The sequence below is a fragment of the Spermophilus citellus genome (genome assembly GCF_964194105.1).
Source record: "Spermophilus citellus genome assembly, chromosome: 17".
NCBI classification, from domain to species: Eukaryota; Metazoa; Chordata; class Mammalia; order Rodentia; family Sciuridae; genus Spermophilus; species Spermophilus citellus.
In genome coordinates this window covers 33,840,819-33,866,230 of record NC_138199.1, presented here as the reverse complement: position 1 = coordinate 33,866,230, position 25,412 = coordinate 33,840,819, and the positions used below count along the sequence as shown (strand labels likewise).

The 25,412-nt window shown below is 39.9% G+C and overlaps 2 protein-coding genes across 3 annotated transcripts in view; both read left to right on the top strand.

The window, feature by feature from the left end:
- The window catches only part of UTP6 (UTP6 small subunit processome component), a 37,038-nt gene extending 20,918 nt beyond the window's left edge, over positions 1–16,120 (top strand). The window contains exons 10-19 of the mRNA XM_081270839.1: positions 337–418; positions 1,498–1,682; positions 2,371–2,450; positions 2,875–2,952; positions 6,307–6,486; positions 7,637–7,717; positions 7,896–8,005; positions 8,728–8,794; positions 12,362–12,434; positions 14,472–16,120. Coding sequence (XP_081126965.1) covers positions 337–418; positions 1,498–1,682; positions 2,371–2,450; positions 2,875–2,952; positions 6,307–6,486; positions 7,637–7,717; positions 7,896–8,005; positions 8,728–8,794; positions 12,362–12,434; positions 14,472–14,626 — 1,091 coding nt within the window. The 3' untranslated portion in view covers positions 14,627–16,120. The remainder of the gene's footprint in view (positions 1–336; positions 419–1,497; positions 1,683–2,370; positions 2,451–2,874; positions 2,953–6,306; positions 6,487–7,636; positions 7,718–7,895; positions 8,006–8,727; positions 8,795–12,361; positions 12,435–14,471) is intronic.
- Positions 16,121–18,872: 2,752 nt separating this feature from the next.
- Positions 18,873–24,302, top strand: COPRS (coordinator of PRMT5 and differentiation stimulator). 2 transcript variants are annotated; one of them, XM_081271174.1, is made up of 4 exons: positions 18,873–19,032; positions 21,061–21,131; positions 22,864–23,078; positions 23,866–24,302. In XM_081271174.1, the coding sequence occupies exons 1-4, from the start codon at positions 18,934–18,936 to the stop codon at positions 24,033–24,035; spliced, it is 555 nt and encodes a 184-aa protein (XP_081127300.1). In that variant the 5' UTR covers positions 18,873–18,933; the 3' UTR covers positions 24,036–24,302. The 2 variants fall into 2 exon arrangements, with proteins under 2 accessions (XP_081127300.1, XP_081127299.1); XM_081271173.1 differs by having other exon boundaries at positions 18,876–19,032; positions 21,061–21,127; positions 22,860–23,078.
- Positions 24,303–25,412: the final 1,110 nt, after the last annotated feature.

The window sequence follows — 25,412 nt, the reverse complement described above, 5'->3', positions numbered from 1 at the left end:
TTTCCCTCATTCTCTAAAAGAAAAGAAAAAATAAAGAAAATCCACAACCAAAATAAGCTTCCTTCAGTTGGGGGGGTATGTAGGTCTGCAGTAGAACGTGTTTAGCATGTGTGAGTCCCTGGATTCAATCCCCAGACCTCTACCCTGCCACCCCCATACCCCCCCTCAAAAAAAAAAAAAAAAAAAAGAACTAGTGTTCAGATGCAAGTTTGGGACCAGCCCCGGCAACTTGGTGAGATCCTGTCTCAAGGGGGAAAAAAAAAGGGAATGGGAGTGTAGCTCAGTGGTAGAGTGCCCTATGTGAAGAATTTCTCCTCCCCTGCTTTTAAATTTTAGGTGCAGAATTTCATGTGTCACTTCTCTCAATTGCACAGCTGTTTGATTTTGCCAAAGATCTACAAAAGGAAATTTATGATGAGTAAGTAAAATGGTAGAAAGGTGAATTATATCTATTTCTGATCACATGATAAAAATTTGAGTTTGGTTGTTTGTAAGGGAGGAAAAAGATACCATACTAGATCCTTGGAAGAAAGGCTAAGTTTTTTTTTTTTTTTTCTTTTATTATTGACTTTATAGAAAGGCCAAGTTTTAAGAAAAATTTGTTTGCTTTACATACTCAAAGAGTATGTTTTTAGAGAATTCTTTGACCTTATTTATTGACTTCCTTTTGGAAATAATTTGTCTATATTCAATAACAAATATATCCTAAGGCTTATATAAAAATCCTATGTCCTGCTGGCATGTGGCACATTCCTGTAAGTCAAGCTGGTCAGGAGGCTGAGGCAGGAGCATCATAAGTTTGAGGCTAGCTGGGGTTGTAGCTCAGTGGTAGAGTTAGACTGTGTGAGTCCCTGGGTTCAATCCTTAGTACCAAAAGAAAAACAAGAAAACCTGTGTTCTGTTGTCCTGGCATATCTTTTGTTCATAAAACAGAGTCGTATTCGTAACTGTTCTTACTGGAATGTTGCAAGTAATTTTATTCTTAATGCCTGATTATATTGTCTAAGAATTTTTTATTTGTGCCAACTTTATATGTACTTTCATTCTTGGGTAGCACCCTGTGCTTTCCTAGGCTATAAGATGAAATGTGGATCAGTTTGTCCTTTAGATCTGTAGAGTTTTGGTAGAGAATTAGGTTGTGCTTTTTTCTCTGCCTCCATTATAATAACAGGAAATCCAGAGTTAGGATATAAAGCTGTCAAGAGCTCTTGGAGGCTTGTGTGGTCACAGATAACTGATGTTTTGACTTTATGAGTTAACTTGAATGTTAACATTTGTCAGTAGTGTCTGAAATATTATGAGACAATAAATCTGTGACAGCTTTGTTCCACTGATTATATAGTGAGTGAAGGTACTCTGGAGAGCAGATTGGGAAGTGGCTCTTAAGGTACTGCAGTTGTAAAGGTGTCTGTGTACATTTTTAGACCATGTGGAACTGTCTCTGGGAATTCCGAGTTCCTTTTTGTGGAACAAATGCCAATAAACTGTATTTTTCAGCCTTCAGGCTATGCACACAGATGACCCTCTCACTTGGGATTATGTGGCACGCCGAGAATTAGAGATCCAGTCACAACCAGGAGATGAGCAGCCTCTGACAAAACAAGCCAAAGCAGCGGAGGTGGGCCGGAGGGAGGAGAGGTGCTGTGCTGTATATGAAGAGGCAGTGAAGACTCTGCCTACAGGTAAACTTCTTTAAACCGCCATGTGGTGTAGAAGTAATAGTATCCAAGTGTGAGCAGACACTCCCCTTCCTGTTACCAAAATTGGCACTGGAAATCTCTTTATAGTACAGTTTGCAATGTGCCTGGCTTTCCAGCTTGTTCTTTCTCTGATGGTGGAAGTTGGAGCTTTTGTATACTTCCTCTATCTTTGCAGTCTTTATGTTCATTTGTTTGGAGGAATTGATACTTAGGAAATGATAATTCAGAAGATCTTTAGTTATCTTTTGCTAGAGATTTAACTTCTTTTATAATATTGGAGAATAAAGTTGGTGAGGATCTAAAACCTGGATAAAGCTTTTGAATTTTATGTTTCTACTATTACTCAGATGCTTTCCCCCAGTATTTGAAATGTTTGGCTGTAATTCGAATAACTTTTTTTTTTCAATATTTTTTTAGTTGTAGATGGACATAATATCTTTATTTTATTTATTTATTTTTGTGTGGTGCTGAGGATTGGCCTAGTGCCTCACGTGTGCCGGGCAAGCGCTCTACCACTGAGCCACAACCTCAGCTCCCGAATAATTTTCCATGAAGCTAGTTAAAACTTTTCTTCAGAGGCTTTTTCCCTTTGAAGAAAACACATGTGATGATTGTTGAACTAAGAGAATTGGAGATCTTATCAATGTAATGTGATTTTTTTTTTCCCCAGAGGGCATGTGGAAATGTTACATCAATTTTTGCCTGGAAAGATTTTCTAAGAAGACGAGTAGTGAGTTCCTTAGAGGGAAGGTAAGGGCTTATATTTCATGGTTACAGTGACTGATTAGAAAGTGCCTATCTTCTATTTTTTTTTTTTTTTCCTATCTTCTAAAAGAAGAACAGAAGCACAGCATTTTACGGGAGGGTCTGGGCCAGCTTTTGGAACTTCAAGCTTAACCACTTTCTCCTGACAGCCAGGAGTGGCCTGTCATTTTCAAGGTCTGATTTGGTTTGCCCTTATACTGCACACCAGGGTAGGAGGGGCCCTTTTCTTACTGGGCTGTGCCCCATACAAATGATAACCTCGTCTAGTGATGAGTGACACCATGATGCAGGAGCAACCAGTCCTTTCTCTGAATTGTTAGAAATATGCAAAATTGTTTTTGTTTATATCAGTGGACAGAGGCCTCTGATGAGATCTTGGTAATAAACTGAGGAATTTTTCTGATTTTAGAGACTGGAAAGAACCATGATTTCATTCAGGAAGGCACATGAACTCAAGCTCCTTTCAGAATCCCAGTACAAGCAGTGGGTAAGAACATTGAGAGCACATTCACTGTCAGTTACATATACTTTATTTTTGTTGTTTTGTGCTGTTGTCAATGTGTTTTGTATGTATGGACTAATCTATCTTACACAACTGTGGCCATTTGGAAGATGGTATTTACATGTGGTTGTATTTGGTATATACCAAAATTGAAATCTGTAAAGGGGAAGGGTATTATACAGTGGAAAGTACTTGAACAGAGAGTCTGAGTTTGTTTATTTATTTATTTGTGATGCTGGTGATCAAATCCAGGGCCTTGTGCATGCTAGGCAGGTGTTCTTCCTCTGAACCTCACCCCAGCCCCATTCATCCATCTTTTTTTTTTTAATATTTTATTTTTAATTTGCTGCGGACACAACGTCTTTGTTTGTATGTGGTGCTGAGGATCGAACCCGGGCCGCACGCATGCCAGGCGAGCGTGCTACCGCTTGAGCCACATCCCCATTCATCCATCTTTTAATGAACATTTTTTTCCTGGCCCAGAGTAACCATTAAAGACAATGAGATATGTTCCTGTATTTCAAAAGCCGACATTCTAGTAAGAGGCGCATTAACTCTCTATACTTTGAGTTGAGGGTAAAGAAAGTCCAGAATAATGTACTGTGGAAATATATAGTTTTAGATTAGGTTTTACTGCATAGTAGCTAGATGACTTAGAAAAACCACTTAACTTTGTTGAGTTTATTTGGTTTTAAAATAGTCATCTTTGTTTTTGCCACCTCACAAAGTCGTTGAGAGCATTGCATAAAGTAGTGCATGTGTTAATATGTGTTCATGTGTTCAGTGGGGGGAAAAACCAAATTTTTATATTTATTGAGTTTTTTATTTATATGACTTCTACCTCTTTTTTTTTTTTTTTGGCAGGGGATGGGGCAGCATACCAAGGATTGAATTCAGGGCCACTTAACCACTGAGTCACATCCCCAGTCCTATTTTGTATTTTATTTAGAGACCGGGTCTCACTGAGTTGCTTACTGTCTCGCTGTTGCTGAGACTGGCTTTGAATTCACGATCCTCCTGCCTCAGCTTCCCAAGCCACTGGGATTATAGGAGTGTGCCAATACACCTGGCTTGCCCCTTTTGATCAATATTATTTTTATGTAATTGTAATGAATGTTTTACTATTTTGTATTGTGTTCTGTTTTGTATTGTGTTCTATTATTTTTGCATTAATATTTCCCCCAAGATACTAGGTAGTATAACCTGTTATATTATTCCAAGGCTGAGATACTCTTCTCCTTTTAAGGCAACTACTCAGGAAAATCCCAGGGCTGGAGTTATTAAGTGTATTCACAGTCCATAAATTCAGGTGGCCTTTGACTATTACCTTGGCAGTCCTATTCTTCTGTTATCATCTTTCTTATGTTGTTTACAACTCTGGCTATTTCAAACATTCTTATAATACTCAAATCTCTGAAGTTGCCTTTCCTAAGACTACCACCTCAGCCATCATTGATGACCTTACTTTTAAAGAGAATCCCTTAGTGTACTGCCTAAAAGTTAAATGCCCAGCTAATTCTACACCCATTCTTTTTCCAGATTGTTCTCCACAGAATCTCTACTCTTTAACTTGGCCCCTATCAGTATTTCCAGGCTCATCTTCCAATCCTCTGGTGTGTGTCCTACCCTCCAGTCATACTGAACTTGGATTTCCTTTCATCTGAGCCATCTCTGGCCTCTTGCTAGTTGGGAAAGCCTTCTCTTTTTCTGGAGGTCTTGTGTTCATTTGGTTAGTACGAATTTCTGTTTTAAGTCTTGGCTTAAATGCTCCTTTTTTTGAGTCCTCTCTGGTAATTGCCAAAGGTCTAGTTGGTGTTTCTGGTTTGTACTCCTGTAGCAGGTGATTCTTTTTGTCATGGCACATGTCAAACTGTCTCTTTTGGTAGGCTGTCTTTTTAGGTAGTCTCTCTGTAGGCAGTAGGAGTATAAATTAAATCTAGCATATAATATGGGTGAACTGTTTATTGCCATTTACTCACTCTTTCACAGTTCTGTAAAGTTGGAATTGTTTTAGGGTTGTTTTTTTTTTTTCCCTCTCTCTTTTTGGTATCTGGGATTGATCCCGGGGCATTGAACCGCTGAGCCACATCCTCAGCCCTTTTCTTATATTTTATTTTGAGACAGGGCCTTGCTAAGTTACTGAGGCTGGTTTTGAACCTGTGATCCTCCTACCTGAGCATCCTGAGCTGCTGGGATTACAGGTGTGTGCCACTGTACTTAGTATATACCTATAATCTCAGCTACTTGGCACAGTGAGACAAGACGACCACAAATTTGAGGCCAGCCTGGGCAGTTTAGTGAGACCGTGTCTCAAAATAAGTAAGTGCTAGGAATATAGTGCAGTGGTAGAGCGCCCCTGCTTTCAATCTATGGTACTACAAAAACAAAAATATAAGTAGTGTGGATATAAATCTTTGAACAGATAAGGTTTCCTTCTTTTATTTGTCAGGCCATATTTGTTAAAGTTCAAAACTTTTAAAAGATGAAAACTTCTATGACTTGTTACACAGAGCTAAATTACATTTTAGAAAAATTGTAATGTAATGTATCCAACTCCATTTGATTGAATACATCTATTTAATTACTGTGCCCCAAATACTTATTTTATCTTTATTGACTTATATTCTGGTGGGTGTGGGCACCAGTCTAAATCCCTGCCCCATGCCATGCTAGGGATTGAACCTGAGGGAGTTACACCACTAAAGTACATCCAGTCCCCCAGCTGCCCCCCGACTTTATTTGATAAGTCTTTGGAATTAAGTCATGATGGCCCAATTTGTGTTTGTGTGTGTGTGTGTGTGTGTACTGGGGTTTGAACCCAGGGGTGCTTTACAACTGAGCTAAACCTCAGCCGTTTTTAATTTTTTATTTTGAGATAGGGTCTTGCTAAGTTGCCCAGGCTGGCCTCAAACTTGTGATCCTTCTGACTCACCCAACCTAGTAGCTGGGATTACAGGAATATGCTCCTGCACACCAGCTTTTGTCCCTGTCCCTGTTTTTTTTTTTTTTTTTTTTTTAATATTTTTTAAGTTGTTGATGGACCTTTATTTATTTATATGCAGTGCTAAGAATTGAACCCAGTACCTCACACATGCCAGGAAGGCGCTCTACCACTGAGTTACAACCCCTGTTCCTGTTTTTCTTGATTGTCTTTATGTTTAGGAGTAGGAAAAGGAAGAGGAATTCCAAATTATTCTCTTTGGGCCTATTCAGCAGCCAGGGTAAAAATTTTAGTGGAAAGGCTGTTGAAATTATTGTCTCACATGAGGTCTTTGTCTCTATTTATATATGTTATTTATGTTTCAGTAATTAACTCTTCAGTAATTAACTTTGTCTTAGATTGAGTTGTTGCTGCCCCGTGACTTCTTTACGGAAGCTCTGGAGGTGGCAGAAGCTGGGATTGAATTGTTCAAGGACTCCGTGACAATTTGGCAGATGAAGCTGCAGGTGCTGATTGCCTCAAAGAGCCCTGACATAGCCATGTTTGTTGAAGAAGCCTTTGTGCACCTCAAACCCCAGGTCTGTGAGTTGGGTCTTTCATGTTTCATTCTGTTAGCCAAAGCTCCTTTGAATACATACTTGCTGAGAGCTGACCCTAGAGTGACATTTATTGTAAAGTGGTGATGGTTTGAGGGATCAGTAGTAGAATTCATTTCATTTCATTTCATTTCATTTCATTTTCTTTCTTTCTTTCTTTCTTTCTTTCTTTCTTTCTTTCTTTCTTTCTTTCTTTCTTTCTTTCTTTCTAACCCAGGGGCACAACCCCATCACTTTTTTTTTTTTTTGAATTTTATTTGGAGACAGGGTCCTAAGTTGCTTAGGGCCTTGCTGAGTTTCTGAGGCTGGCTTTGAACTTGCCATCCTCCTGCCTCAAGTTCCTGAACTTTTGGGATTATAGGTGTGCGTTGCCATCCTCCTGCCTCAAGTTCCTGAACTTTTGGGATTATAGGTGTGCGCCTGCCACCATGCCCAGCTTCAACAGCTTATTTCTAACCCTTATTTGAAAATTGGCTATATTGTATAAAACTTTCTGTTCTGTTTAGATATCTTGGAACAAGTGATAAATTTGATACAATATTATTCTCACTTGCATCTAAAGCTAAACATTGACCTGACTTTTAATTGAAAATATATTTCTAATCTTTAAAGATCAAAACTTAAAACTATACAGTAAATCTTTTTGTATCAGTGAGGAAAATGTACTCCAGAAGGTAAAATGGGAAAAACACTATTTTACTGCTGATTTGTGTTTGCTTTTGGCAAGTAAGTGAAAAATCAGCCTTGATTAGTTAGTTCTTGTGTTGTGGGTCCTAGAAAGCAGAGCCATGGCCTGGGTAGCTGTGGGTTGGGCTGGCTGTCTGCTGTTAATGGTTTAAGTAACTGAATGATGATTGATGATGACAACTACAGGAAGTATTCCCCAACAGAAGGGAACTAAAATTAGCAGGAGAGGATTGCTCTGGATGACTTAGAAGGCTGTCTATGTTCTGACATGCCAATTCCTGCTGGGCAATGAGAATTCCCTCATTGTTAGGACAGACTAGAAATGAATCCATAGTTTGCATATTGATTGTCTTAGGAGGAGCCCACCTTTATAGTGATACATTTTCAGAGCATAGTGCTGAACGATCATTTTCTAACATTTTTTTTTTTTTTTAATTGGGAGCAGGTTTGTTTGCCCTTATGGATTTCATGGGCAGAGTGGAGTGAAGGTGCCCAAAGCCATGAAGACACAGAAGCAATCTTTAAGGTATAGTTCCATGTTTTAAGTCTTGTGGTTTGGGGAATGGGCTCACTAGTTGGAGGGTTCTTTCATCAGCATATGTCCTAAAGCCCCATTAAATAGCCTGGGGTGGTTCTGGGAAAATTTGTTTTGTTATCTATAAATTTCCTCATACAACTTGTTTCTTTTTTCTTTTACATTGTAGAAAGCTATTTTAGCTATCACAGGTACCAGCTCAGTAACTCTGAAGGATAAATACTTGGATTGGGCATATCGAATTGGTGGCAACAAAAAGGCCAGAACTGTGTTTAAAAGGTACTCACAAACTTTTATGGCCGTTTCTACTCTCTCTACTCCATGGCCCATCATAGCCAAATTGTATGTATCACAAATAGTATCTGAGAAAGTAATCCAAGGGACTTTTTAAACAAGTAATGCTTCCTTTTACTGCTTTTGAACAATAAAAGCAATTAAACCTCTTTGGCAGAGAAAATCAACAGGTGATTCATTGTAATCCCATCAAGAGAAAAACCACTGTTAATATATTTTAGAATTTGTTTCTTATGTAGTTGAGGTTAAACTATAATCATAGTTTTGTGTTCCACCTTTTCCTCTTTCAGTATACATTCTTCATTAACATTTATTAAAAGCCACTCTGTGGATTTGGTATAATTTCTTTGGCCATGGTAATACTGCTTGGTGAACATTTCCTTGGCAGTAGTATTTGTCCATAAGGGAAATTATTTCCTTAGGATGTAGTCTTAGTATTGGCCTCCAAAAAGATCTTAAGATATAGTTGGGGAAACTTTAGACTCCAAATGTGAGAAAGAGGAAAGCAGAAAGAAAAGTGAGTAGGAAAGACTTTGGTGGTGAAGGGGAAGTCACTAAAGGTTGAGAGTAGTCACTGGGTCTAGATCTTGCATGGAATTACAGCAAACCCCCTCTTTTGGAGGCACTGCCCTGGGTATTTATTTTTATTTATAAGAAGTAAAAGGCATCCTGTCACTGGAAGATGACATTTTTACATTCTATTTTAGTTTACAGGAAAACCGGCCATTTTCAGTAGATTTTTTCAGGAAAATGATCCAGTTTGAAAAGGCGCAAGTAAGTATTCTAAGCATGACTTGCCTGGAAAAATGGGCTAGTAGTTACTAATCTATGGCAGCATCTCATTGTTTTAAAAACTTATTATAATACAGTATAAATTTCTGGTATAGTATAAATTTCCGGTTCCACTGGATGTGGTGGTGCATACTTGTAGTCCTAGCTACTTGGGAGGCAGGGGCAGGGGGATTGCAAATTTGAGGCTAGCCTGGACAACTTTAGGGAGACCCTGTGTCAAAATAAAAAATGATGTAGCTCAGTGGTGGGGCACTCCTGGATTCAATCCTCAGTACTGTGGAGAAAGAAAAGATATTTCTGGTTTCTTGGTCCAACCCATTTTCTATAGAGCTAGTAGGAATGGTATCAGCAGAGGAGAAAGTAACTGTTTGGAGAGTAGAAAACTTGGACGTCACTTCTGACAGGAAGCCTTACCTACCATTCTGGATGAGGGACTGCTTCTGCTTTGGTTTCATAGTGTGGATGGTGAGGTACAGAGTGAAGACTCAATTACTATTCCTGGTGTTTTTAAATGGAACTTGTGAGCCAGGGGAAAGGATAGGAGAGTCGCATTTAAAAAATAATTCACAAAAATCCTAATGTATCTGTAATTCTATCACATTAATATAGCCTACTATTATTTAATATCTTAATTCACATGCACTTGGTTTTGTACTGTTATATTTTGGACTTAGGTGTCAAATGAGAGATCTCCTTTTATAGACACATTCCTGTGTTTTAATATGTTTATCACATTTTTAATGGTTGTAATCCTTATTTTTTTTTCCTTCTTTTGTTACTGGGTATTGAACACATGGGTGCTTAACCACTGAGTCACATCCCCAGCTCTTTTTTATATTTTATTTTGAGACAGGGTCTCACTGAGTTGCTTAGGGCCTCACTAAGATGCTGAGGCTGGTTCTAAACTTGTGATCCTCTCTCCTCAGCCTCCTGAACTGTTGGGATTACAGGCTTGTGCTACCTGTGCCCTGGTGCTGAGGCTTTCTTTGAACTTGCAATCCTGTCTGAGGCTCCTGAGCAGCTGGGATTATAGGCATGTAATGCTGTGCCCAGCCCTAATGTAATTCTTAAACCTGTAATTTTCATATCTATTCCATTATATATAGATTCTTACCTCTTTTTTTTTTTTTTGTATATTGAAAACACTGCTGCAGAGATTGTCTTTATGTAGCTTTTTTTCTTTTGAGTTACTGATATAAATTTCTGGATTGGAGGCATATTATGTATGGTTTTATTATATTGCCATATTATAGTTCTCCAAAAGAATTAGGCTTGGGCTGGATTGTGGCTCAGTGGTAGAGTGCTTGCCTAGTATGTGTGAGGCACTGCATTCGATTCTCAACACCACATAAAAATAAACAAGTAAAGTAAAGCATTCTATCCATTTAAAACTAGAAAAAAAAAAGAATAATTAGGCTTATTTATAATAAGATATACTACATCCTTGTTTCCTTTTAGCTTCTCCAAGTATCCAATTTTGCTTTTTCTCTTTTATTTTGGTACTTCACTTGGTGTTTTTTTTATTTGCATTTTCAAAGTTACCTGGGCATGTGGTACATGTCTATAATCCCAGCCACTTGGGAGGCTGAGGCAGGAGGATCAAAAGTTCAAAGCCAGCCTCAGTAACTTAGCAAGACCTTGACTCTACATAAAATATAAGGGCTAGGGATGTGGTTCAGTTCCCCTAGGTTCAATCCCTGGCACCCCCCCCACTCCCCCCAAAAAAGTTACTAGTGCGGTTGAACTCCTTTTTTCATAGTTTGACCATTGCTGTCTGAGTCAAGTGTCTATTCATGTTCTACAGTATAGTACAGTCTTATAATACTAGAGATAGTTTAATATCATCAAACAGCCAGACTTTGTATTAACATGTGCCTTGGGCAGACCACTTAGTTCTAAGCCTCACATCCTCATCTATAAAAGGTCCTTATACCTTTTTCAGTGGCATGAGAGTTATAGGGCCTAATAGGGATACTATGTAGAAAGGACTTTGCATAGTGCCTTGACCATTAGAAACCCTCAGCAAAGTATGATTCTGTTTTTTTTTTTTTTAAAGCATATGAGGTTAAATTGACTTCCTGTAATCTAATACAATCTCAGTGAAGTGAGATTTGAATTAGGAAGATTTTGTTTTTTTTCTGTGCTGCTAGGAATCTAACCCAGGAATTATATATGCTAGACAACTGCTGTGCCCCTGATGTAACTCCCCAGCTCAGGAAGTAGTTATTTTATTATACAAAAGGATTTTTAAACTGAAGATGTCAAGTCTACTGTGAAAAGAAAGCAAAAAGGAATGTATTTTTAAAAATAGGTGAAGAATTAGCAGTTATTGATTGTCTAAAATTAGCGGCTCATCATTAATCATTACTTTAATACTTAGAGTTGCACTAAGAAGTACAACCCTTGTTTTCCATGTGAGAAAATATTGACAGAGGGTTTAAAACACTTGTTGAAGGTTAGCCAGGTATGGTGGTACATGCCTATAAGCTGGGCAACCAGGGAAATCAGCTGAAGCAAGAGGATTACAAATTTGAGGCCAGTCTCAGCAACTTAGGGAGCCCCTATCTCAAAATAAAAAATAAGAAGGACTAGGGATTTGACTCAGTGATAAAGCACCCCTTGGTTCAAAAATCCTCATACCAAAAAAAAAAAAAAAAAAAAAGACACACACACACAAAAACCCCCCAAACTTGCCAAGGGTCATATAAATTTGTTTCTTTATTTTACTCTTAATCATCCCCCAAGCCTTTCAAATGTTTCCTGTGAAGCCTTTCATGTTTCCCATTAATTCTACTGTCATATATAACTAAAAAGAACAAAAAAAATAATAATTATTTTTCAATTATAGTTGGACACCTTTATTTTATTTATTTTTATGTGGTGCTAAGGATCGAACCCATGTACTAGGAGAGTGCTCTATCACTGAGCCACAACCCAAGCCTCGAGTAGAATATATTTTGACATATCATACATACAGGGAGTATAACTTCCCATTCTTTTTTTTTTAATATTTATTTTTTAGTTGTAGTTGGACACAATACCTTTATTTTATTTATTTATCTTTTATGTGGTGCTGAGGATTGAACCCAGGATCACACGTATGAGGCGAGCACTCTACTGCTGAGCAACAACCCCAGCCCTAACTTCCCCTTCTTATGGTTGTACATGATGTAGAGTTACACTGGTCATGTATTCATTTATGAACATAGGACAGTTATATCCAGTTCATTCTATTGTCTTTCCTATGCCCAACCCCACTCCCTTCTCTTCATTCCCCTTTGTTTAATCCCTTACTGAAAATTTATTAGACTTTTTTCCATGCCACCAGAGCAAGGTGTTCTTACGAATTGACATTGACTTCACTCTGGTGGGTAGTGCATTTGCCTTTTTTCTGGGTAAGTTGACAACTAGGCTGATTCATCTTATACCCTGACTCTCCTTCCCCTTCAAATATCTAACAGATGGTAGTTGTTAACTCTAAGTTTGAAATGAACTTGTGATTTTATAACTAGGTTTTTGTGGCAAAATTGTCTTGATTGTTTTTGTTAGGAATCCTGCAAGATGGCAAACTTAAGAGAATATTATGAGAGAGCTTTGAGAGAGTTTGGATCTGTAGATTCTGGTAAGTAAACTTCAGTTATGGACACATAACTGAAGAAGTGTTGGCTTCTGCAGTCTGTGACCTGTGAATAGGTTACAACAGTGTTTAGCTTTTTTGTATCATGGCCTTTGAATAGCACTTGATTCCTTCCCCTGCCTTCTCCCTTGCCTTGTGTACAAAAACTTATTGGACACATAGTTTTACTTAAAATTTTAAGTTTCCAAGAATCCATAAGTCGAACTCTGGGTTACAGAAAGATATGCTTGGTTAGGTTTTCTTAAAAAAAAAATGTAGTGGGGTATAGTGATGCATGTCTGTAATTCCAATCACTTGGGAGGTTGAGGAGGAGGATTGCCCTGTTACTTGGTGAGTCTCTGTGTCTAAAAAAAAAAAAAAAAAAGAGGGCTGGGGATATAGCTCAAGGATAAAATGCCCCTGGGTTCACCCCCCAGTGCTAGGAACAAAAAAGGTGGGGGGAGGGGCAAGGAATACTTATTTGTAAGGAATAAGTTCATAATGGAGGTGATTAGTCATAGTAGGCCATAGTAGTAGGGAGGGAAGATAGGCCAAGATTGATCAATGGGTACTAAGTTACAGTTTGATAGGAGCACAGTAGGGTGACTATAGATAATAGTAATGTACCACATATTTCAAAAAGCTAGAGGAAACAATATTGAAAGTTTTCACCATAAAGACATGACAGATGTTTGAGAAGATATGTATAACCTCATTTAAACATTGTACTATGTATGCATGTATCAAATGTTCTGTTACCCCATTAATACATACAGTTTTTACATATCTATTTGTTTAAAATTTTAAAGTTAAAAAAAAAATAACTTGTCAGAAGAACAAAAGGTGTGGGAGTTAGAGCTGATGGTAACATGGCTGTCAACTACACTGCCCATTTGTAAGAATTGTACAACATACTTCTGGGCATAGTTTTGTCATATAGAATATGGGGCTTTATTTATAAATACTGACAAGTATAGTTATTAAACTCACATTTTAAAAAACACATTAGCTTCTACTGGTTTTCTTTTTTAAAGTTTTCCCCCATTTTTTATTGGTGCATTATAGTTGTACATAATGGTGCGATTTGTTGTTACATATTCATATATACACATGATATGACAGTATAATTTGGCCAATATCATACCCCAGTATTTCCTCTTTCTCTTTTCTTCCCTTCCCAAGTTCCTTTCCTTTCTTCTACTGATCTCACTTCAATTTTCATGAGATTCCACCTACTTTTTCTTTTTCCTCTCCAGCTTCCCCATATGAGGGAAAACATGACCCTTGACCTTAAGTTTGACTTATTTTGCATAAATTCATGGTTTCTAGTTCCATCCATTTTCCAGCAAATGACATAATTTAATTTTTCTTTATGGCTGAGTAAAACTCCATTGTGTGTGTATTTTCTTTATTCATTTGTCTATTGATGGACTCTTAGGCTAGTTGGTTTCATAGTTTGGCTTTTGTGGATTGTGCTGCTATAAACATGGTTATGCAGGTATTGCTGTAGTATGCTGACTTTAATTCTTTAGGATAAATACCGGGTAGTGATGTAGCTGGGTCATATGGTGATTTGAGGAACCTTCAAATCCATAGTGGTTGTACTAATTTACAATCTCACCAACAATTCCTGCTAGTTTTCAATAGACTATATGTGGTGAAATGGATGAAAGCAGCATTTTTTGCTAACACAAACAAATTTTATTAAGCACAGTAACAAGGTTATTTGTGAATTGATTGAGGTTACTCTTGCCTTGAAAGAGACTTCAACAAAATCTTCCCTTTTAAAAAATCTTAGTATTTTTAGTTGATTAAATAACATAGGCTGTCATGATTAATGGGAAGGTTTTCTATTAACCAGAAAACCCTTTTCCTATAACTTCATGTAAAAAAGCCATGAGAAGTATTGCTTCATATAGGGCTCTAGGGAAATAACAGGAGTTAAGTTTCTTAGAAATTTTGAATCAATATTAAATAATTGCCTAAAAAGCCTTATTAGTTGTCTAACTATGTTTACAGTAATTTTTTTCATTCCTTTTAAAGATCTTTGGATGGACTACATCAAAGAAGAATTGAATCACCCACTTGGAAGACCTGAGAATTGTGGGCAGATCTATTGGCGAGCCATGAAGATGTTGCAGGGAGAGTCAGCAGAGTTGTTTGTAGCCAAACATGCTATGCATCAGGCTGGACATTAGTGAAGAGAAGAATACAACGAACTTTGTAAATCCTCTTGCAAGCCTCCTGGACACTTTTGTATTATGAATCAGTCTGTAAATTGAGGTGACAGATAAAATGGCTGATTGATTTTGAGATGTTTTGTGTTGTGTTCATCTTTAGTTTCAGGAAAAAGAACTGCTTCTTGAATGACTATTGGTTGAGGCCAAACCTACTAGTTTTTTTTTTTCCTCCTTCCTCCTCTACTGGGGATTGAACTGGGCGGGGGGTGGGGGGGATACTCTACCACTGAGCCACATTCTGAGCCCATTTCCCTCCCTTTTTAAACAAAAATTGAGACAGGATTTCACCAAATTGCTCAGGCTGACATCAAATTTGTGATTCAACTGCCTCAGCCAGGATGCTGAGTAGCTGGGATTACAAGCATGTGCCAAGATACCTGGCAACCATAGTTCTTAAATGTTTTTCAAAATATATGGAAATCCTGCATTGCATTGTATTTATTATTCCAGGTCAAGCAGACATACTTTTTTTTTTTTTTTTTTTTTTAATAGAAAGTGAAAGAGAGAGAGAGAGAGAGAGAGAGAGAGAGAGTTAGTTAGTTCAATATTTATTTTTCAGTTTTCGGTGGACACAACATCTTTATTTTTATTTATTTTTTAATGTGGTGCTGAGGATCGAACCCAGCGCCCCGCGCATGCCAGGCAAGCGCGTTACAGCTTGAGCCACATCCCCAGCCCAAGCAGACATACTTTTAATCTAGACCTAGCAGCAGTTAAAATGAAAGAGGACATATGGTTTTATCTGTTCTCTCTTTACTGTGAAACTATATGTGATACGCATTTGAAATATGGATGAAATAGGGTAGTGAGAAGTTGAAAACCTCCTGTAATCCAGCTTAAGTTGGATTTAGTAATTTGATTTTCTTTTTCAGAATTGGATTTATATTTTTAGATCATTCCAGAAGTATTTGAGTTTTTATCATTTGCACAAAAGAAGGAAAGCTGTGGGGGATAGAGGTAGGGGTTAGAAAAAAGCATATCCAAAGAGAGCTGGTTGGAGCAGCAGAGATGAAGGTGCTGGAATTTGAGTGGGGCAGGGGGAAGTCCTTTAAGAAGGTAAAAAACTATAAACGTGTTTTATCTGTCCTAAGGATAGATAAGCAGAGAATTGTTTGTATTTGTATTGGGGAGGCAACCAAAGGGCAGGGTAGTGGATTAGAGTGCCAGAGAAGTATCTCACTGGGGAGACCTGGAAAGACGACTTTGGGCAGAAAAGGGCATTCTGGGAGCAGGGGAGAGAATTGTTTGAATTATATCATTTAACTTAACATTGTGATACCACTGGGAGAAGCATTCAGTGCAGTCTCAGTTAATAGTACATTATTATCCTATGTCATTAAATACCCTTAAAACATTTTAATTAATTTGTAACATTCCATTATAAAAATAGCCCTGATTTATTTTATTAATCCTCTGGTTGGACCTTGTGATTTTATATATATATATATATATATATATATATATATATATATATATATATATATATATATATATATAAATTATAAATGCTTCTGATAGAGATTTTTGTCATTCTTTGTTCACATCCATGATTGTTTTCTTTAAGAGACTGAATTTCTGGTATGAGTGGAATTTCTGGATCAAAGGATATATTGTAGAGAATATTGATATGTATTGCCATTTTGCTCCTTTCAAGCAGTATGAAAGTGGCAATGTCCTTGTTTGCACTAGGTATTATAATTTGTATTTTTGCCATTTTGAAAAGTGACAGTTTTGACATGAGTTTTTCTGAGATTAATGAAGTTAATGTGTTTCTCATCTTTCATAGTATTTTTAAGTTACTTTTTCTAACTAATTTATAAATTTAAGAAATATTTTTATTAGTTGTTCACGGACCTTTATTTTATTTACTTTTTTACATGTGGTGCTGAGAATCGAACCCAGTGCCTCGAACATGTTAGACAAGCGCTCTTCCACTGAGCCACAACCCCAGCCCTAACTTATAAGTTTTTTAATATGTTGAATGCCAATCTTTCCTTTGTTCTTTGTTGCAAATAATTTTATGTGCAGTTCTGTTTTAGAAATGCGTTTAACTGGGCTGGGGATGTGGCTCAAGCGGTAGCGCGCTCGCCTCGCATGCGTGCGCCCCAGGTTTGATCCTCAGCACCACATACCAACAAAGATGTTGTGTCCGCCGAGAACTAAAAAATAAATATTAAAAATTCTCTCATTCTCTCTTTCTCTCTCTTAAAAAAAAAAAAAAGAAATGCGTTTAACTAGTTTTCCAGCGCTGTTTGGCCATTTTTCTCTCTACCTTTAGTATATATTGAATTTCTATGCCTATTAGAGTGTTTTGGGACATATTTATTTTGGGCTTTTGTGCTCTTACATGTTGTTTGCTTGTCATTTCCTTTAAGAAAAATTTATATCTCAAGTCCTGGGAAGTTTAACTTTCTAAATTTTACATGGCATCCTTATTTTAAGAGAGATACATGCTAACCCATAAGATAGGGAAAAAAGAAGTTGGGTTACCCTGGGATCATAACATCTTTGTATATGGCTCTCAGTGTTGCGGGTTATGAAAATGCTAGTTCACCTAGAGTTGTATGTAGGTGTGGTGGCCATGTGTGACAAAGTAATTCAGATTCTCATTCATACTGGCCATATCTTTCCTTTTTTTATATATTTATTTTTCAGTTGTAGGTGGACACAATATTTTTATTTCATTCTTATGTGGTGCTGAGGATCGAACCCAGTGCCTCATGTGTGCTAGGTGAGCACTCTACTACAGAGCCACAACCCCAGCCCCATACTGGCCACATTTCAGGAGTTTAGTAATTTCTACCATGCAGAAGATGCTGTTGAGCATTGCTGACTAGAGCCTGTGCAGACTCACGGGTCAGCAGAACAGAACATGTGTTGATTAGTTGCATTTCCTTTTCTATAGGAAAGTATATAAAATAATATTGAATATTATGTGTCAATTTTAAGTTTTTTCAAATGCTTTATGTCACTTACAAACATTGAGGGAGATGAAGAAAGGCAAATGTCCCCAAAGACTGTCAAAATGTTGCCTGGTAACTGAGCTGAGTGTGGTGGCACATGCCTGATCCAGTGACTTGGGAGGCTGAGGCAGGAGGATCACAAGTTGAGGCCAGCCTTGGCAACCTAGTGGGACCATTTCTCAAAAAATAAAAAAACACTGGGGGACTTAGCTCAGTGGTTTAGCACCCCTGAGTTCAATCCCTAGTACCAAAAATAAATAAGTAAATAAATAAATTAATTAAAAAAATGGTGAGCAAGGAATCCAATTTTCATGTCGACTGGTAATGTGATCACTCCTTGCATTGATTTGTTAGAATTTAGTCATTGCTGGGGGGGGGGCAGGGCGTGGTGGGGGGTCCCAGTGAAGGCTGCTTTATAGTTGGGTTTTGGGAGGGGGGTGATGTCAGGCCTTGCCCGTTGCTGAATACCACTTTATTTGCTCAAGGGAAATAGACTATAAACTACCAGACTTTGGGCATTAAAAGATAAGACTTCCTGTCAGATTCTGCTGTCACAGGAGACGGTCTAGGGTTTTCGGGCCTCTATTGTGTCCAAACATTGTAGGAATTTGTTGTTTTGATCATCTATCCTGGTTTGTAATGGATTAGCTTTATTGATAGACTCCAAGTGAGGACTTACTGGGCTGCTGAATTGCCTTATTTATTTGCGGATGGATAGGTGACAGTACAATTCTAGCCTGAAGTCTAGGGTAGACCTGTGAAAGGATATGGAGTGAAATGTGAGCCTCAATGGCATTAGCAAGTTGTGGGTTGTTTTTTTTTTTTTTTTTTTTTTTTTTGCTACTGGGAATTGAACCTAGAGCCTTGCTGAGCTGCATCCCCAGCCCATCAATAAACATTAAGTGTTTTGACAGCTGGGCTTTATGTCCTATCTGGTAATTTCGTGTTCTAACGGGAATGGAGATGTTGAAGCTGAAATACATCCAGCATGGTTGGGCAGGGATAACACTTGCCATGTCGGACCCAGCTAGTCGTCCATCCCGGCTAGTTGTTCCCAGAATCTGCACCCGGCATTGGACCGTTTCTTGCTCCGCGTGGGGTAGGTGGGCAGTGTCTACCCCCGCGGCGGGCCCCGCCCCCTGCGCCGCCCCGCCTCTGGCTTCCTGGTGACCCCGGTCCCGCCCCGGTCGAGAACACCCGCGGCTGATTGGCCCCTCTGCGGCGTATCCTCGAGCTGGCAGTCGGGCCGGCGCATCACGTGGCCGCGCCGTGTCCCGGGCGCCGAGCCGCGGGCAGCCGGGCATGGACCTTCAGGCGGCCGGGTCCCAGGCTCTGGGGGCCGCTGGGCCGCCGCGGGGCCCCCAGCTGCAGAGCGCGCAGCAGGCTCCCCGTAGTCCGGAGGTGAGCTCCCCGCCGGGACTGGACGCAGCTACTGCCAGCGGCCCGGGGCGGGAAGTTGCGGGGCTCGCGGGGCGGTGCCAGGCGGCGACAGCGGAGCCTGGGAAGCGCCTCGGGCGCTCGTGAAGGCTGAGCGCCGTTTGGGCGCGCGCTAATGCTGGAAACTGCCGGTGGACTGGCTGCCGGGCGGGGAACCCCAGGGCGTGGGTGGGCGCGTCGCAGGGCTGGGAAGGCTGTGGGCTTCGGGGCGCCTTTGCATACTTGGTAAATGGGAGGTGATGCTGATGAACGAGAGCTGGGGCCCGCCGCCGGGGGCCTGGACCAGGATCTGGTGAGGACAACGGGGAGAGGGGCTTTACCTTGGGAACCTCTGTCTATTGGTGGGCATGCTCAGCTAACCTAAGCACCTGACGATGTCACATGGGCACTCTTTTTTTCTATTTAATGAAATCAAAAGGCCCGTTTGACGCAGGTTTTCCAGAAACTTGTTTTCACGTGCGCGCCAGAAAGCACCGTTTTTTCCCCAAGACCATTCTTATAGTTATCACCTGCTTTTTGAGGGAAGAACCCTCTCTTTAGGGCTATTTACCCAAGCAACTAGCATTGTGCCTGGGACATACAAACGTATATTAATTGGATGGATGAATGGAATGCTTATCTAAGCATCAAAGGTGGTATAAATGTTATGTCATTATTGTAAGCCCTCTGCAGGGTCAGAACAGTGACCCCCAATTTCTAGGGGTCATATTCTGAATGAATGGTGGAGCTAGGATTGAAATCAAGTCTAATTATTGAGGTTGTGAACATTTCTTTTTTTTTTTTTTTGATATTTATTTTTTAGTTTTTAGGTGACAGAATATCTTTTTTATTTTTATGTGGTATTGAGGATTGAATCCAGCGCCCCGAGCAAGCCAGGCGAGCCACATCCCCAGCCCAATATTTCTTTTTTTTTTTTTAATTTTAATATTTACTTATTTTAGTTCTCGGCGGACACAACATCTTTGTTTTGTATGTGGTGCTGAGGATTGAACCCAGGCCGCACGCATGCCAGGCGAGCGCGCTACCCCTTGAGCCACATCCCCAGCCCACCAATATTTCTTGTTTCATTAGAAAGCGGTCTTGGAAGCCAGGTGTGGTGGTACATGCCTGTAGTCTCAGCTACTTGGGAGACTAAGGCAGGAGGATCAGAACTTCGATGCCAGCCTTGGCAATTTAGTAAGACCCTGTCTCAAAAAATTAAAAAAAGTGCTGGGGATATAGCTCAGTGGTAGAGGAATTGTGAGGAGACAGGAGTTTGATAGAAGGAATTGTTAACTAGATGTGAAGTATTTTAAGTATTTGAAAAGGTAAAAGGTAAAAGTGCACACAGAGGCAGCAACTGCGGAAATAGCTGCCAACCCTGTGACTGAGGGAACAGGGATAAAGTTGAAGATTAAAATTTATAAGTTTAGAGTATAGGCTTTTTGGGGAGTGGGTACTGGGGATTGAGCTCAGGGGCACTCGACCACTGAGCCACATCCTAGCCCTGTTTTGCATTTTATTTAGAGACAGGGTCTTACTGAGTTGCTTAGTGCCTCGCTTTTGCAGAGGTTGGCTTTGAACCCGTGATCCTCCTGCTTTAGCCTCCCAACCCACTGGGATTATAGGCGTGCACCACCCGGCCTAGAGGATAGGCTTTGTAGAGCTGCAATGCCAGCCTTTGGTCATGGGGCATTGCTTCAGCTGGTGTTAGGGTCCCTGAGCTTGAAGGAGAGGTCTTGGGATGAGGCTGGCTCTGCAAACCTGGCAAAACTGGCAGCCGGATTCAGTGGCTGCTTTGGGCTGGCACTCCCAGTGCCAGGGGAGAAACAAGGTGCTTCTCTTGCCATCCCTGCTGATTGTACCAGGACAAAGCAGAAATGTGGGTTGAAGGTCCCAGCCCTGCACCAAGGCGGGGAGTATTGGAGGGTGACTTTGGAGCTGGGAGGCGGTGGCTTTCTACTGGGCATGTCCAGATACCCAAGTCCCTGGTAATTATTTCTTCTTCCTCAGGCTGGCTTTGGCACAGTGGACCACCTTGATCAGGAGGGAGAGACTGATGCAGCCATGGATCGACTAGGCAAGTAGACAGCAGAGACGGGTGGATGTCGGGAGAGAGGGAACAAAAGAGAGAGGACAGTCTGTTGTGTCTCATTTGTCTTTCCTGTTAATTGGTCCTGTGGGCCATTGAGTTGCCTTCTCTGCCCAGTGTTTCAGCAGTGTCCTCATTTGGAAGCTATTACTAGAGCTTCCATGAGGGAAGCTTCTCAAGTTCTATGTCCTTAAATATGTCACTGAGCCTCTCTTCATCTTTAAAATGGGGCTAATAGTACCTACCACCTAGGGTATTCTGAGGAGTGGGGAGAGGATCCCAAACTGTCTAATATAGTCCACTGACCACCGATGCTCGGTGAAGGTAAGTTAAATAAAATGAGAAATTTGGTTCCTTATGTACACTGGCCACATTTCACGTGCATAGTAGTCACATGTGAGTAGTGCTGTTGAGCAGCACAGATAATAAAACATTTCCATCAATGAAGAAAGTTCTGGTGAATGCTGCTGATCTAGATCGAGCTCATAACATGTATATTCACATTTAGCACAGTGACAGTGTTGTACAGTCATTACCATTGTCTAGTTCCAGAACATTTCATCACCCCAAAAGGAAATCCTGTAGTCATTGAATAGTCCACACTCTATTCTTCCTTTTTCTGAGTCCCAAACCATTATTCTGCTTTCTGTCTCTATCAATTTACCTATTATGGATAGGCAAATGTGAGTCAACTATAAATGGAATCACAGAACATGTGGTTTTTGGTGTCTGGCTTCTGTCAACGCATTGTAATATTTTCAAGGCTTGTTCGTGTCGCAGCATGTATCAGCACCTCAGTCCTCTTTATGGCTGAATAGTTCTATGCATGGATAATACCACATTCATGTATCATCGTCCGTTGGTGCACATGTGGGGTGCTGTCTGCCTTTTGGTGATTGTGAACTGTGGTGCTGTGAACATTCTTGTTTTGTTTAAAACCTGTTATCTATCCTTTGGGGTATATATTTAGGTGTGGAATTGCTGGATCATATGATAATTCTCTGTTATTGAGGAATCAGCTAAGTACATTTTGGCTCAGTTACACATTTAGGAATTGGCAGATGAGATTTGAGCCCAGTCTGGCTCCAGATGCCATATTGTGAATATTACCTTGTTGCTTTTAGCAGTTGTTCTTTATTTATTGCATATATATTTAGTTGTAAATGGACACACAATACCTTTATTTTCTTTCTTTCTTTCTTTTTTTTTTTTTTTTTTTTTTTTTTTTTTGATGCTGGAGATTGAACCCAGGGCCTTATGCATGCAAGGCAAGCACTCTACCAGCTGCCGCTGGGATGGGTTCTGCTTTTCTGCCTGCATTTCCCCAGTGCCCCTAGTACCTGCACTCACCCCTGCCATGCTCTTTGAGGCTGAGGGGAGGAGTTGAAAAGCAAAATTCAATGTAAGCTTGTATTGTGAAAGCGTATCATTTGCCAGAGTCACTTTGGTGTGGTGACATGTCCACCACCTGCTACTGTGAACTGTGCTCAGCTCCCTGTGCCAACTGCAGAGCCCTGATGGTCTTGTTGAAGACAAAACATCGACTCTGCTTTTAAAAAACATAAACAGAATAATATTTTTGTAGGTTCCCAGGTGACTAAAGAGCCCCGTACACTTGTTTTACTGCCCTCTTAGTAAGTCTGCCAAACATTTTTCAAGCTCACGAGCAGGTCTTCTCTGGTTTGTCAATTTTAAGACCTTCCTTTTGTGGATTTCTTAGCCAGTGGAGCACAGAGCATCCCTAATGACATTCCTACCCATGGCGAAGGCACACATTCTGAAGAGGAAGGCTTTGCTGTGGAGGAGGAGGAGTCTGATGGGGAACTGAATACCTGGGAGCTGTCAGAAGGAGCACACTGTCAGCCCAAGGAGCAGGCGGCTGATCTTTTCAATGAGGACTGGGACTTGGAGTTGAAAGCGGATCAAGGAAATCCTTATGGTAGGTGTGGAGTTTCTGGGGTGCTAACAGTTTAAAAGAGAAGTCCATATGTAAGAATTCTGTCTCTGATTTGTTACAGGTCAGAAATTTTTGTGACAGCTGCTTTTTTATATCAACTACCCCCCTAATTTTTCAGTGGACTCCATAATATAGCACTTTATTTTCACACGGAAAAAAAAGTTCCTCTCTAGAAATCTTTGTATGATATGATCTTTGTATACCTACCCCCTTGCTTCCTCTCCACTGCTTAGAACCTTGTTTGAGAAGCACAAACATGGATTATTCAGAATGACCGTGGGTGCACTTATTCAGAAGGGTGCAGTGTGTGTGTCTGTCTGCACTTATGTGTTATTATAGAAAACAAATCAAGTGTCTGCCCCCTAGGCATTTTTTTTTTAATTTGTTTTTAACCTCCTTCTTTCCTTCAGTCTGGATTATTTTCTTTTGGTACTGGGAATTGAACCACTGAGCCACATCCCCAACCCCTTTTATTTTTGATTTTTATTTTGAGACAGGGTCTCATAAGTTGCTTAGGGCCTTGCTAAGTTGCTGAGGCTGGCTTCAGCCTCCTGAGTTGCTGGGGTTACAAGTGTGCACCATCGTGCCCAGTGTTTAATCTTTTTTTTTTTTTTAATATTAGCTGTAGATGGACACAATACCTTTATTTTATTTATTTATTTGTATGTGGTGCTGAGGATCAAACCCAGTGCCTTATACATGCTAGGCAAGCACTCTACCACTGAACCACAGCCCAGCCCTTAAGTCTGTTTTTTGAAACTGTCTGCAGATGCTGACGACATCCAGGGGAGCATTTCTCAAGAGATCAAACCTTGGGTATGCTGTGCCCCACAAGGAGACATGATCTATGACCCCAGTTGGCACCATCCACCTCCACTGATACCCCACTATTCCAAGATGGTCTTTGAAACGGGACAGTTTGATGATGCCGAAGATTGAATGTGGAGCTTTCTGCCTTATGGGTAGGTGGGTCCTCTCAATCAAGATCTCTCTTCCTGTCTTTGAGGTGAGATGTCCTAATTGAGACAATGTTCCTAATGGTTCCTGAGCCTGGGGTACGCAGACTGGTATGAAATAAGGTCCCACTGTTCTCCCCAGCTCTGTTGTTTCTGTTGTTTGTAAGACTCCTCCTTGGGATGTGTGCGTTTTTGTGTCTGTGTCAGGAGGACTTGTGTTCTTTATAAATAAAGGTAGGAAAAAAGTCAATACGCTTTGTCTCCTTTCTTCCTTTAAATTAGGTGCTTCTGAGCAAGGCCCTACTCACTTCATTTGAAGTCCCCAAAAGACATTTTAAGGATTGACTATCAGGGAACTTAAAAAAATCTACTCTGGGAAAGAAAAAGAATTTTAATTTTGCTTCTGTAGATCTGACACTTTTTAAAAAATATTTATTTTGTAGTTATAGTTGGACACAATTCCTTTATTTCACTTATTTATTTTTATGTGGTGCTGAGGATCGAACCCAGAACCTCGTGTGTGTGAGGTGAGCACTCTACCACTGAGCCACAACCCCAGCCCCTAGATCTGACAATTGTGACAAGTGGTTGGAGTCCAAGAGACATTGTGACTGCCGCTGATTTCTGTTCCCATTAGTTGGGAAAATGGAACACTGACTTAGTTTATAAGGATTTTCTGTAGCCTGAGAAACTAAATGGCAAACTAAATAAGCCAACAATTATATAATCCTTAATTGGCAGAAAATTTTGTTTTTTCATTTAATCTTTCTTTTTAAATTATTTTTTATTTAGTTGTCAATGGGCTTTAATTTTATTTATTGTTATGTGGTGCTGAGGATCAAACCCAGTGCCTCACTCATGCTAGGCAAGCGCTCTGTCACTGAGCCACAACACCAGCCCCTCTTTTTAATCTTTTTTTTTTTAAATATTAATTTTTAGTTGTAGTTGGACACAATACCTTTATTTTGTTTATTTATTTTCATCTGGTGCTGAGGATTGAACCCAGTGCCTCACATGTGCTAGTGCTAGGTGAGCACTCTACCACAGATCCACAACCCCAGCCCTCCATTTAATCTTTAGCCTTTTCATTTATATGACGTTACCCCCCTCCACACACACACACATATAATTTTTAAAATTTATCTCATTTCAAAGTTGAGGATGCAAGACCTCCCTAAGAGGTCTTGAGTGGCCTAACAGGGACCCAGATGCACACAATATGTTCTCTTCACGGGCCTGGCATATGAGAGAACATAGAAGGGGAGTCTGGGCCCCACCTAGGATTGTTTCTCATCTGTCTCATCAAAACTGAATCAAGGAGAAGTTTGAGATCTAAAATTGAAGTAAATATCAAAGCAGT